This window comes from Pezoporus wallicus, unplaced genomic scaffold (genome assembly GCF_028554395.1).
Source record: "Pezoporus wallicus isolate ANWC-B61680 ecotype Strahan unplaced genomic scaffold, APGP_CSIRO_Pwel_v1 contig_3486, whole genome shotgun sequence".
NCBI classification, from domain to species: domain Eukaryota; kingdom Metazoa; phylum Chordata; class Aves; order Psittaciformes; family Psittacidae; genus Pezoporus; species Pezoporus wallicus.
The window spans coordinates 2,448,575-2,463,537 of record NW_026642292.1 but is presented as its reverse complement, the minus strand read 5'-3'; the positions used below and the strand labels follow the sequence as shown (position 1 = coordinate 2,463,537).

At 38.5% G+C, this 14,963-nt stretch overlaps 1 protein-coding gene across 25 annotated transcripts in view; it reads left to right on the top strand.

Annotated features, from left to right (window-relative positions):
- The window catches only part of NRXN3 (neurexin 3), a 1,038,145-nt gene that overhangs the window by 443,512 nt on the left and 579,670 nt on the right, over nt 1–14,963 (top strand). For all 25 annotated transcript variants that reach the window (XR_008974789.1, XR_008974788.1, XM_057428531.1 and 22 more), the window contains 2 exons: nt 7,849–7,968; nt 13,568–13,949. Coding sequence is in view for 23 of the 25 variants with exons in the window: in XM_057428531.1 (XP_057284514.1) it covers nt 7,849–7,968; nt 13,568–13,949 (502 nt within the window). In the remaining 2 variants the exon portion in view is untranslated. The remainder of the gene's footprint in view (nt 1–7,848; nt 7,969–13,567; nt 13,950–14,963) is intronic.

Here is a 14,963-nt window from a genome sequence, read left to right as displayed (position 1 = left end):
ACTCACTCCAGTTATCTGAGCCTCACTTGCAGCAGCTTTTTCTCACTATCATTATAATGAAACCACTTGCTTTGTAGCATTTATGGAAATATTTGAAACACGAAGAGAATCTCCAGTTGTCTCACTGTTGGTAGCCAGTCCACCTATGTTTCAAGTAAGGTACATTAATGGGGTTAGAGAGAAGCTGCTTGGTTTTGGTACCTGGGCATAATTGTTGGTGTAATAGTTGATTTAAAATTCTGTCCAATGGCAAAACTTTTGAGGTTTTGCATGTTTTTTGAGCCATAGACTCATTTCTTGGGTGCCGAACTTCATCCATTAAATGATATACCTGAAATAAACAGATATTTGCTAATATGATGGAGAATCTGGGTTGAAGTTCTAGAGTTATTTTATTCATCACTGAGGTCTGGCCATCTTCAGAGCAAAATATAACAGCAGGTGAAACTCTGGGAAGCAACGCTTTAAGCACTGTAATTCCTTTGTACTTGGGTAAAACCGTCTAACCAGCAGCTTTAGTGAATGTGGTTGTCTCCCTATAGTGGCTGCTCTCTGTAGTCCCTGTGGTAGAACCTGCTGTTGCCGTGTTGCCGTGTTGCCTGGTTTACACTTAATGACTCTCTTGAGCTTTCCTTTCTAAAATCCAATGTGTATAAATATATCCTTAGGCGAATTGTAGATAAGTCACAATATAGCAGCTCCTGAGTTCTTTATACCTATGATGATCCGTTAGGAACATAAGTATATGGTGTTCTGGCCAATGTGAAGTGTTTCATATGAGAGCTGTATCAAAAACTAAAGATAGAGCCAGTCTTACTGAAATCACTTTGAAGTTAATTTAATTAAACTGTTGTGATTCTTCATTTTAAAAGCATGTATCCTTGCTTATTTTTTTCATACTTCCATGTCCTTTTTTGACTTCCCTGCTGGTTGTCAATATGCAATAAAATCCCTTTCCTTAAAAGTAGAAATAGCTCCCTCAATGAAAAAGAGAAACCATCTATTACCATAAAAAATGAACAATACCTTGAACAGATAATAAAAAATTTTATTTTTAATCACTGAGAACTTCTCCATTTAGATTGGAGTTGAAACTTTTGGAATGTTTTCAAAGTCAGAATAAAATTTTCTTTGAAAGAACTGAAGCATACACCTGTACCACATATGCAATCAATCTGTCTCCTTTTTTGTTCTTAATCACACATTATAGTCCCATCAAATGAAGGGCACACAAGATAATTTCTTCACTAAGTAAGTTTTCTTTTAAGAGCCTTACGAAAAGCTGCAATCATGTTGAATTCTGCCTGAATCCATCTTTAATCTTCTTACAGTCATTGGCCAGGATGTCTGTAAATGAAAGCCACAGTCATTCAATATGGTGCTACATGAATTTATAGCAAAAAGCAAAAATGCATTTATAGCAAAAGCAGGAACAATTTTATTTTTTGGTAAGGGATTTCTTTTTTTTTTTTTTTTGTGTGTGTGTGTAAAGGCATTTAAAAAAAAGATTGTATCCAACTGGGGTATGTTTCTGAAAGAACTAAGATGGTGGTCTTACTACTTGTTACTTATTTGCTGAGTTAATTCTATGTACTTAAGTAGTTTGGCTGTTGGAGGGGATTCTTTGCACTTGTGAGACTGATTCTGTGGGTATTTAAATCATTTTATGTATGTGCTTTTTTTTTTTGCTAGACACATGTAAATAATTACATTTGCTTCTAGGTAAGCTGTTGTAAATCATACTCAGTGTTATTGATTCCCCAATGAAGCCACTCTGCGAAGGTGCAAACATAACTTTTCTGTAGGCCCTGCTAAAAACATTTGTTTAAGAGTATACTATGTTTTGTTTAATGTGGGGTAGTACATGGAGATGATCCTGTTCCTGGAGGAAATGGAAAGATTGGTGCAGGTAAGGTGGCGAGTGAAGGTATTGACTATAGGAATAAGCAACTGCTTATTCCTTTTTGGAAACCAGTGTTCCCTGAAAAAGGGGATTCTAAAACCTGTATATGAGCAAAACAAGTGTGTATGTATGTGAATGCATTGATTTGACTGGGATATCTACATAAATGTCTGCAATGTACTTAGACTCTGGGGTTGCCAGTTGCTTCCTAGCAATTAACAATGCTCCTGGAGTTAGACAGTGGCTCCTGATCAAGAAAAAGACCTTCCTAAAACACTTTGTCTATGTTAGTGCTGCCTGGAAAAAAGTAAACATTTACACTACTGACTTACATTTAAGCAAGACCAAAAGGTATTGAAGTCTTTCAGACCAATTGCCAGCTCTTCTTTAGAGCCATCCCTGTGTTTTGATAATCACTCTGGCCTTTGTAGGAACTTGCTACATATCAGGAAGCCATGAAAGTGTGTGAATAATTGTCAGGTTTTTGTCCTTACACGCAACTCCACCCTTGTCCCTTGTTCAAACCTGCCTGTAGAAATTGTGACTAAGTATCTTTGAACCTAGAATATATACTGCCTATCTTTTGAAAAGACAATATATGCATAGAAAAACATATTTAATATGGTAACAACTACATAAAATGTCTGCCATATGACATAACCATGCATAATTATTTCATGTAGGTTACTACATATCTAGTTTGTATATATAAGATGATTATTTTCCAAAGCAGTATTAATATCACTGGGGATGACAAATAGGAAGGGCATTTTGGTATTGAACGAAAGTAGATGTAGAGCAAAACATTTTGATGTAGTGTCTTTGAGTGATATTATATTAACTACCTAACCTTAATTATTCTCATGAAATTTTTCCAGTTCTGTCCTTCGGCTTTGTAGCCTCCCTCCTCTGTGCCATATTGTTAGGGCTACAATGAAGAATCCCACTCTACAGCTGCACTAGTCACATCTGAATATTCTTTAAAGAATCACTGAATAATGTCTAAATGGAGTAGATCAGTTTCTTGTAAGCTTTGAGAGAATCTGTCCACCTTGTCTCATCATTTGTTCTCATGTTTCACAAATCTGTGTGCACACTTTTTTTCATAGTGAATCATAACTTCTCTGGTCATTATGTAAAGGTATAAGTAAAAATAACTAAGTCCTCTTCCCACCCTACCCTAAAAAAAGGTAAAGAACCTTTTCCTTCCCAGCCTGTCTCTGTCTTGAGATGCTAGTGGCATTCCTGGGGGATGTTGCCCTGTTTGAGACAGACACAAAAATCCATCTTGCCACTGAAGAAAGCTGAGATGGTAGCTGAGCATTTTAATTGAAAAAAAAAAAAAAAGCAGATAAAACCTTTTTATTGCTACTGAGGGTCTTCTCTAAAAAGCATTAGTATATCACTGTAGAATTATTTTTCATTGTAATTGCAATGAGAGAAGAGCTTTTTCCATTCTCATCAATCTGGAAATGTCCTTTCTGGTTGTCTCTTCTGCTGTTCTGTAGACTTGAATGTTGGACCTGTTCCGTAATGTTGGATAAGATATGCAGTAATGAAGATAGCCTGGTTTTATTAAGGTTATTTTAATCATATAAATGGATCAGATAATGACAGTCTGCATGAAGGGTAAAAGCACAGGTTTTGATCCACCTGTGAGGAACTGCTGAGGAGATTAACCCTCTTTCTCCTTTGCATTTCATAGGAAGGAAATTCTGTGTGCTGTTAACTGCTGAGAGAGGGTAGCAGCTGGTGTTTCCAGAGCTGTTGTTTTAACTGCATCCCTCTGACCAGTTGTTTGTTCTAAATGAGTGAATTCTTGAGGGCCAGATGGAAAGCAACTTGGCATTTTTAGAAGGCATGAACTGCTTTTTGATTCTTTATACTTTGGCATGTCTAGTCTTGGCATTTTTATATAGTCTATTAGGGCCAAGATATTAATTAGCAGCAGTGCACCTTTGATATAGAGGTGATGACTGGGACACCCTGGGCAGATTGGATGTAGTTCTTCTACGTTTGAAAGCATATACTAATTGGTATCTGAACAAGATACACACAAGTTTTGAATAGATGTCAAAGGACTCACGGGGAGGTAAGGAAGAGTCTCTGCAGCTGAATTAAGTAATATTAGCTCAAGAAGCCTGGACTGCAGTTGAACTATGTCCAGAACATGGGGATGCCTGAGAGGTATTTTTGCTTCTGTTTAAGTAGTGTTTGCCACTGCAAAGCACCAAAGGAATATGAACTAGTCTGCCTCATTTGAGTTTGAAAATGAGAGGTAGTGATCAATTCTATATGATTTATACAGTTCCTTAGAGGGCATTAAGAAGGGGAGTAGAATGACCAAGAAGGCTAGAAACCCCAACAGAGGTGATGCTCTAGCAGCTTTACTATTATTTGTACACTAGAAACTTTCTTATTTTTTCCTGTTAGGCTGTCTTTTGTTATGCATAAAAAAATAAATAAATTGCAGAAATTACCTAATGCCCAAGTGCCATCTCATCAAAAGTATTACAAAGTATTCCTAGGCATCCAGCTCGTAGCATTGCTGCAGGAATCTTTTATCATAAAAGACTGTTGCACAAAGGGAGGATGTAAGTCTTTTGACTTTTTTTCTCTGTCAGGTGAATCTTTTCCTTTGATTTCCCCCTACATCTGCATTATTCTAGTTGAAGAGTGTTGTAGGTGCTGATAGCTTGAGAGGAAAAAATAAACCCCATACTCACAAAACTACAAAAACCCACCAGCCTTAATTTAAACACTTGGTTCTGAGTGTTTAGCTGTAAGACCACAGAAATGGCTTACTGGGTGGGAAGGAGACAGTACTTAGGGAAAGCATTATCCCTCTGCTACATGTTGCCCACTCTCTGTTTCCCTTAGCCTCTACAACTGTTGGATTAAGAATCTTCAACACATATTTTAAAAGTCTGATCAAACATTAATGTCTACATAATACCAGCACATATAGCAAGCATGCTCAATGAACTAAAGATTGTCATCCAGATGCAGGAGTTCCTGGAACCACTCAGAATTCAGTGGGAGCTTACATAGGGAGCAGCAATTCATTTGCACACTATCAGCTGGAAAATGGAGGCACAATTTTGCTGCTTTTCAGATCAACCCACCTGCTGCATAAATATCTTGAAAGCATTTGAAAACAGTTAAATAGAGTAAAATAATGTTTGGTTAACACTTTTTTTTTAAATTCAAATATCTTTGGTTTAAACTTACCCACATGCTCTTGAGCGTGCTCATGTATTGAATTTTGTATGTAGTGTTACTTAGGTAGCAGTACCAAAAGAAGCTAGTTCCCATTGGATACAAAACAGAGGTTTGAGAGAGAACAAAAGTATTAAAAACTCTTAATTTTTATTTTTTTTTCTGATCAAATATTAAATTGGCTGATCAAGAATGGACTTAAATAACATGAAATAGTTTTCATCTGCAGTGCTTGTTTTTCAAGTTTATTAGCCCAAACTATTGACCAGTTACTTTTAAACAGGAATCTCATTTGTAGACAACCTATTCATTTGGAAAAAGAAGTTGGAAATCTGAAATTTTTTACTTGTTTATTTGTGAACTGGTTAAGTTACATTTTCTGAGGATCTAGTTGTATAACTTCTGTTGGTGTCACAGTTTTGTTTTAAAAATGTTACAGTGGGCATCAAGATAGCAATGGCAAGCCAATTCCCCTCGATTTGACTAACCCCTATTTTGTCAGGCTAGGGTTGAAAAGTGGGAACTAAAAAGCCAGCAATTGCTGGCATTATAGAAAACACACTGGTCCAGATGAACTCCTTTATCTTCCTACCTGGGAAGTGGCTGTGTGGAACTATTGTAGCTGGTGCAGTATATTTTGAGGTAGGCAATAATTTTGCTGGCCATCCAGAGACATCATTTTGTAACGTGCTGGCATGCACTCACTGATGTAAATTTAGCATAACTTTCCTGGACTCTATTTATTAGAGTTTTGCTTGTCTGGCTCCAAAGAACTTAAGCTTTTTGGCCGTGATCTGGCTACTTTGTACATCTGGATTTATGTTCGTGGTACAGCGTGACTTCAGAACATGAGTGAGGAACTGCAGAGGTTATGGGTTTCTCCTGTTAAGGAGATATTCTCTGTAATTGCAATATATTACTCCCTATTCTTTTAATCCATGAAAAACTTTTATTTTTTGGGTCATTGTAGAAAAAACATTTTTTTTCTTCTTGCTCTGTGATAAAATTGGTTAGCAATGTGCTTTGTTTGGAGGGGTATTAAACTTGTTTTTTATGACATGAGCTACATGATCCTCCAAGGAGAATAAAAGAATTCATTTTGCTTTGGTCTCCTTCCATAGGATTCTCTTACTAGACCCGTTATATCCTAGCTGAGTGAGGCGCCACCTTCTTTGTCCATGTCCCACCCTCAGTAAGAAGCGGTTAAGGTGATGTTGCTAATTAGGCAGTGTGTATACTGTGGGCTATGTAAAGTCCCTGGACATTTTTCCTACCCAGTCCTTCACTTCTGTCTCACTCTGGAATATGCTACTCTTACTTGCTAGTCCACACCATGACACGAATCGGGGTGGGTGCATCCCCTTGTATAGAGTTTCATTTGAAGACATGTATATTTTATTTTGTATTACGTAACCAGTAAAAACCAGTCAAAATAAATGCTGTTCTTGGGCTATCTGAATAAAAACATTAATTTGCTTGTGTGGAAAAAAAACCCAGAGAAATAATTGGCACGTCTGATGTTATTGAAACTGATATTAGTTTAACCTCAGTGCAGTATACAGAGCTGTAGCAGTGCCCCCTTGTTTCTGTCCTGTCTACAGTGTGTCTTGCTTTTTCTTTCTTGGGTTCCCCTTTTGCCAGTTTGGGCAATGGGCCCAGACCCGATATGCAGCAAGTTCTACTGTCCTCATTCTGCATTCCTCTGATACGTCTCTGTCAAAAAACACTCTAGTACTGTACTGAAATGAGCATAGACGCTTTTAATTTAGCACACACCATCATTCAATTTCACTTACCATTTGACACGAGTGAGGTGGTCCAGTCCTGTAATTTGAACAATTAATGCTTTAAGTAATTGCTTGTCAGCTGTGATGGGTAAGCAGCAATACTGGACAAATACGGGTAGCACAATTCTGTTTTTCCAGGAGCATTGTTTGCAAGGGCAACTGTGTTTTTACCTTTTGGAGAAGGGCTTCTCTTTCCTTTTTGGCATGTAAGTCAGTGGGTAAAGTAAGCCAGTCTCCTTTGCTAAAGAACCTTAGAGCAATCAGCCTGGTTGGTGATTGGTTATCTTTTCAGTGGTTTAAAATCTTTTTTTTTTTTTTTAATTACAGGGTTTTTTTGGAGGGGTAGGGTTTGAGGATTTATGGGAGGGAGTGGTTGGTTGGTTGGTTGTTTTGGTTTTGGGTGGGGTATTTTTTTGGTTTGGTTTGGTTTATTTTTTTTTTTTTTTTGAGACTGAAAGACTGAAACCAATCTGGTGTTTGATACCTCAGTGTTGAGGCAGCAATATGATTAACTTCGAAAACAGCCCCAAGCACCCTGGGGCTGTTGTAAATCCGCAGTCATAGGAGAGCAAAATTCTTCTGTAATGCCTCCACTCTAGAGACATTTCAGTCACCAGCTTGCTTTTCTAGTACTGCAGTGCCCTGTACAATGGGTGTTTGGAAATGAGTACCGTAGCACAAGAGAGATTTCTACCCTTGTTTCAAATGCATGTGACCTCTGGAGTCTGTGGAGGAAAGCACTTCACAGAGTGGAAGGATTTGTGACCCTGACTCTCTCTGGGCTTGGAAGGTGTAGGTGTGTGAGGACTGGTTACAGGTACACTACACAATCTATTTCACAATAGGACACCAGGTTGATTTTGGTGACTTTTCCCGTTGAGTAAAGATTAAACTAATTGGGGGTCTGGCTTTAACTGTCGTGCCTATCACCATCCCCAGGCAAGGGACCTGAAACTCTTTATGCTGGGCAGAAGCTCAATGACAACGAGTGGCACACTGTCCGGGTAGTTCGACGAGGAAAGAGCCTCAAGCTGATGGTGGATGATGATGTAGCTGAGGGTAAGTGTGGTGTGTTTTTTGGTTGTTATTTTTGCATCTCTGTTCCCAGCCTCTTTTCTGCTGTTAGACCCATTCTCTCTGTTCTTGTGTGTATTTCTCCTTCCCCCTCCCTCTCTTCCTTTAATTCTTGTATATTTAGTAATACTATGTTAAAAACTAATGTTCAGTTCTGAGATGCTAGTTGTTCTTTGCCAGCACCTGAAATCTCTGTAACAACAACACGAAATACAGGATTAGGGGACAGAGGAACTTGCACATTCCCGAGAATGCAGAGGAGCTAAGCAGTACTCTTTCTTGTGCCAGACTTCTTTTGGTGTGCGCTGTGAGTATACCTTACTCCTTAGCTGCAGGAGTAAGAGCAGTTTGTTCCCAACTTTGTGCTAGGAGTTAGGGAGGCCCCTGACTCATACAGTGTGGCAGTCCTTTTTTTGTTTTTGTTTTTTTTTGTTTTGTCTGTTGGTGGGGTTTTTTTGCTTTTTTTTTTTTTTTTTGTTGAGCAGCTTTTTGAGCTCCTGCTTCCTTTTGTAGAGAAATGTTGTTGAAGGAGTGAATAAAAGATCAATCACTCGGGAAAGCTGGTTTCTCACAGGTTATGAGATTTGCATTGAAATGATCAAGGTACTTCAGAGTGGTCTTTTTTTAACCTCAAAATTTTTGAGGTGATACTTTTTCTGGTCTGTTTCCCCATAGCTGCCAGAGCCAGGAAGTTATTTTTCTTTTTCTGAAGGTCTGTAGTTCTCATAGCTGTATATAACTGTAGGAACTGAGTTTTTAAGGAAAACAAAAGCAGTCTGAAGGCTGATAATAGAATCACAAAGAATAACCCTTGATGCCACACTGATACAGGTATGTTCATTTAAGTTGTGACCCGAATGCTGACATTCTGTCTTCTGAGTAGCTTCTCAGAAGGCAACTAAAAGTAACAGCTGCCATAGGGATTGCCTGAATACTATATCCTATTATGTACATTTTATTTAAGAGGGAACTTTATGAATTAGTGAAAAATGCTGGTAAATGCTTCATGCCAATTATTTCTGCATTTAAGAATAATTCTTTTGGATGTGCTTTTTTAGCAAGCACCATGAGGTGGCACTCAATCCCCTTTGAAGCCTTCTGGTTTTGAGTTTTTTTGGTGGAACGGAGTTTATAAATAATAATGATACAATCCTATACTAAAATAGGATGTGCATATGTACATGTATATGAATTACATAATTAAGGATGCATTACAGCTAAAAATATCTGTTACAAGAATGTCATCATGGCAAAGTCAAAAGTCAGAAAAGCCAGAGTTAAGACTTCCTGTGCAATCTGCATACTGCTTCCTTGGGTAGATGATACAGTCTTCAACGATGTGGTCACATAGATTTTTCCACAGGATCCTTGCTGTCTTAGGCATAGATCAGAAGTCTAAATTAGGCCCCCAGTAAAAATAAACAGCCTATTTGACCGCCACCTTCTTTCCTATTGCTTGTTTAGAACAATGCATGGCAGCTACATTTTGCTTGAATTATAAAGCAGTTAGGTTTTTTTTTTCTTGTTGTTGTTTTGGTGGTTTTTTTTTGTTTGTGGGTTGGTTTTCTTGGTTTTTTTTTTTTTTCAATTTATTTGTTTATGTGTTGTGTGCGACTGGTGAGGATGTTTATACAGAACTAAGAAGCTGTAACTGAATTTATTCCCATGTCTGTGTTATATGAAGTGAACAGGCATCTTTTTAATATTTTACAGGTTTAGAAACAAGGCACCAGATTAAAGCTGGATGTATTTTGTGCCAGTTTGGCATGGGTTTTCAGTCATTTGCATGCACAAATATACAGAGTGTCTGTAAATTGGATCCTGCAAATTAGATCAACCCTGCTTCTTGGAGAATTAGGTTTAGACAATTAATGGCCACCTATGAAAAATTTTTAATGAAGTGACTGGCTTGGCTTCCTGCAGGACATCTAAGGAAGAGACAGAATCCAATTCCCCTGGACAGCATTTTGCTGCTGAATCACAAAACCTTCCTGCCACATTCCCCCTGCCTCAGTACAGACCTGAGAAGGCCAGTGATAAATGACACACAAATATAGCAGTTACTTTCATCCCCACAACATCTTGCTAGCACCTAAATACTGCTGTGGAGGCTGGAATTTTTTTGTCTGCTACCACATGAACTAAAGAGCTGCTGATTGCTGTAGTAATTATAATACTTCATAGACAGCACAGTGGAGAAATTAGAGGTGAATTCTGCAGGTGGGGCTGACAGCTAATGAGATAAAAAGTAATACTTGATTTCTCTCCATGATTTCTTAGGAAAATATATATACGTACTGATTCTGGTCTTGTAGTGTCACTTCCTTTTCAGCTTTTCTCTGAACTAGTCCTAAATTTCTGCACTACCACTGCTATCACCATCCCATAAGCTGGTCCCAGTTTTGTCATTTTTCATCTTTTCTAAAATTCTGGGTTCACCTCTTCCAACCTTCTGCACTCCGTTTGTACTGCCCTCTACAGCTGAGTTCCCTGTTACAGTGTACTCCAGATTTCACAAGCCTGGCTTTTCTCTCCAAGTCTGGCAACAACCTCTTTGAATTTATCTAAAAGTAGAAGAGATGAGAAGAGTTTTCTTAGTTTTAGTCCTTCAGATCTATAAATTTTATTTTTCCAATCTTTTGAAGTGAAGAAGAGAGAAGTTTTTTTTAAGTTTTATTTTGTTTTGGGTTTTGTTTAATTTTAATGTAAGGAAATACAGCATGGTTTGGAAAAGTCAGAAAATGTCATTTTATAACACTAAATCTGAAATAGCCCCTAACAATCACAGCAGTGGGAGTGAGATGGTTTATCTAAACAAACCTGCCCATATACAGTTTCTGTTACTGTGATCTGACATTTTTCAAACTAAAATATTATTATTTCTGGTAAATAACTGTTTTAGCATTTAAAAACACTTGCATTGGTACTGACACTCGAATTTCTGAATAGTCAGAAATATGTGACTCTTTTCAGCTGCTTCTAAGTTTGTCCAGCTGTATCTGCTTGGGTTGAAGCTTTCCATGGCAATGGTCTTTGGCTCTAAACTGAAAGACAATTATACACTGCTAAAATTGGGAATAAGTGAAAAAATTAATTGCTGTGCATAATATTTTTGTGTTTAGAATAGCTACTTGAAAGCATTTTTTTTCCTAATATCTGTGCTCAGTTTTGTTGCCCTTGCAAAAATTTGATCACATTTGGACAACACATAAACTGAAAAATTGCACCTTGTACGTGATTATGAGAGTTGAGTTGGGAATAATGTGGTTATAAGATCCCCTTTTAAAAGACATAGCATGGTAAAAAAGAGGAACGGGACCTCTGTGTAAGGCATGTGAATACAGTCCAATGGAATTGACTTCTCTATCTTAAATAAGTCACTCAAAGTCAGTTCTTTCACAGTTGATCACTAATTGTCCTTATCCACTTGGGAGGTACTCATTTGGGATTGTGGGTCTTGTTTCTAGAAGTGCTGAGCCTCAAAATCAGTGAGTGCTCTGAAACTGTTAAATATTCCACTAAATTGGATGCCAAATGTTTCTTTTTTGAGATCCAAAACTATTTATATGTTGATCTTTCTGTTCCTCAGCTTTGTGTATATAAAATTAAGAGTAATATTCCTCTGGGAGTAGAAGAAGGGAATATTTGAGGATAATTTGCACACTATGCTGCTGAACTTGTGGGTTCACTGTGTCTGGTTGCCAGACACCCACGCAGCTGCTCTCTCACTTCCTTTCCTCAAGAGGACAGGGGAGAAAATAGAATGAGAAGGCTGATTTTTCAAGATAAAGATAGGGAAATCACTTACCAATTACTGTTGTGGACAAATCAGGCTTGACTTGGGGAAAATTAATTTGTTACCAATTAAAAATAGATTTGGATGCTGAGAAACAAGGAGAAAAATTAAAATACCTTTCCCCACTCCCTCTTTTTCTCAGGTTTTCTCCTTCATTCCTGACTCTTATACTTCCCCCTGCACAGTGGTGCAGGGGAATGGTGGCTGTGGGCAGTCTGTAACAGTTCCTCTCTGCTGCTCTTTCCTCCTTACACTCTTCACCTGCTCCAGTGTGGGTCCTTCCCATTGGCAGCAGTCCATGAAGTGCCCCAATATGGGACCTCTCGACAGGCTGTCAGGAAAACGTGCTTCAGTGTGAGCTCTCCATTGACTGCAGTTCTTTATGGGAAATAGCCCCTGCGTGGGGGCCCTCCCTGGGCTGCCGTGCAAGTGTCTGTTCCACTGTGGTCTTCTCCATGGGCTGATGGAGACTTTCCACTCTGATGCCTGGAGCACCTCCTCTCCCTCATCCTTTTCTGACCTTGGTGTTTGCAGGTTTTGTAGTTGTTTGTTTTGTTGTGGTGTGTGTTTATTTTTATTTATTTTCCCCATTGTTCCTCATTCCAGGCAGTGTTTTCTGTCCTCTCTTAAACAAACATGCTTTCACAGAGGTATCACCATCTCTGAAGGGCTTGGCCCTGCCCTGAGTTGGGTTGTTTGGAGCTGGCTCAAACCGGCTGTGTCCGTTATGGGGCAGCCCCACAGCCACCCTGCAGCCAGCACCTCACTACATAAACTCAGTACAACACTGCAGAAAATTTCATGAAGTAAGAAATAGCAGCAGATTTGTGGCAGAGTTTGAATAATGCTTGTACATTGAATGATGAGAAAACAAATGTTGAATAGCTCATTAATTTGATATTATTCCTGTTGTGTGACCACATACTTAAAGCTATTTTAATGAAGAGCTATAGATGACTAAACCAAGGTTGTTTGTAATAGTTTTAATTCTGATGTGCCCCAACTTGTCTCTGTACTAGTCTTCAGTTGTATTTCATCTGTCTGTGTGGGTTTGTGTCTGGACTAATGCCTAGCAAGCCAAAACATTTTAAATACGCCTCAAGAGTAGTCTGACATATTGGTATACTGAATAGCTTGAGTATTTTAATTGAGGAGTTAAAATCCATCACAATGTGACAAATAGCCCAAGTGGTAGGCTGATGATTTGCGTATGTGGAGTTCTTTTTCGCCTGTTGCATTCTTGTATGTTTCCTTCCTGCCTTGCTTTTAAAACAAGAGAAATAACATCAGGCACCAGGAGAGAACAATGGAATAAATATTAGCAGGTTTACAAATGTTCTTGCTTCTCACTCTACTCTTTTTATATTAATCTATTTTTATTGAGTGTTTGCAGGAAGCGCACTTCAAAGAGATGTTTCAGAAGTGTCTGAGCGGTTTGGCAGATGGACTGTTGGATCAAATAGGTTTTAGGCGGGTAGTCTTTAAGGGAGAGACCTAATCATCTTCAGAAACAAGAAAGCCTGTGAAACACAGGGGAAAAATACAGAGCTTGCTACCCAAGGCCCTTTAGTCCTGTCTCCTCTCTTCTGTCACATTTTGGCAACTGCTAGACTCAAGCCTCTTCACTGAGAGTCTACACATTCTTTCTTATGGAAGCTGCTGAACTGTGATCAGACAGGATTAAGTTAGTGCTGCTATTAGCCTGGAAACTGAAGGGTGAAAGGCTTCATATAAGCTGTTACTGATCCCTGGGCTTTCTGCATGTTCCCCCTTGTTTATGTCTTTCAGGCACGATGGTTGGTGATCACACCCGCTTGGAGTTCCACAACATCGAAACAGGGATCATGACAGAGAAACGGTACATCTCTGTTATCCCCTCCAGCTTCATCGGCCACCTCCAGAGCCTCATGTTCAATGGGATGCTCTACATTGACCTGTGCAAGAATGGCGACATTGACTATTGCGAGTTGAAGGCACGCTTTGGTCTCCGCAACATCATAGCTGACCCTGTGACGTTCAAGACTAAAAGCAGCTACCTGAGCTTGGCCACCTTGCAGGCTTATACATCCATGCACCTCTTCTTTCAGTTTAAGACAACATCAGCTGATGGTTTCATCCTCTTTAACAGTGGTGATGGCAATGACTTTATCGCAGTTGAACTAGTCAAGGGGTAAGTGACTGCTATATTCTACCAGCTTATTTATAGATAAACTCAGTTATTGGTAAGCTTAAAATGTTTGCACAGAGAGAAATTCATCTCATGCACCTCAGCAAACTGAGAGAACATTGAGTATGACAGAGTACTTAGAAATAAACACTGAAGCTTAACACTCCTAATTTTATCAACAACTTCCCCCATCACTGAGGTAAAGACACTCTTACAGCATGAAACATTAATGCTTTAAGTTGTTTTGGTCTAATTAGGCTAATGTTTTGTCCTGTTAACCTTGGAGAATAGCACAGAGGAGGAGGAAATGTGCTGAGGGCTCTCTCTTCCCACTTTCTTTTTTTTTAACCTTTCCTGTAAGAGACTTGTATTTCTACCATTTCTACTAGAGGAAGAAAAGAGCATGTGGGCTGCTGAATTTGTTTTTCTGCTGGTGATGCTCGAGGAAAAGCAAACTCAGCCAGCTTTTGAGCTGCTATACTCTTTTCACAAGGCTAATAGCTTATTTAAAAAAAAAAAAAAATCTTTCGTTAGCTGAACAATTTTTGATCCTTTCCATTCATCTGGTCAGAGCAAGCATGGTCTCCACAAAGAGAGTTTACTAGTCCTGTTTATTTTACCATAAGTGAAATAGAGTTTAATCTCTTTCATTTTTAACTTTGCACATATTTCTGTAAGTGGGACATTGAGTAATAAAAAAGCAAGAATCACTAGCTCCTGGTGCTCTATTGGGAGTTGAATTTTGTTGTCTTTTTTCCCAAGTAGACTATATCTCTTCTATTGTCAAGTGGATTTCTGTGTTAGAACTGTAAAGAATAATGTTTGAATAAGCCTAGGATCTCATGTGAATTTTATTACAATATATTGAGTGAGTTTCCCAATTATCTTCTTAAGGGAGTTATTCAAAACTAAGAATGAATATGGGGAATATATGCCCCAAAGAAGCATATCCAGAGTTGCTCTCTAATACATTCATTGGTATTTCTAGTTTTAAAAAATCATTATATGCACAGACAG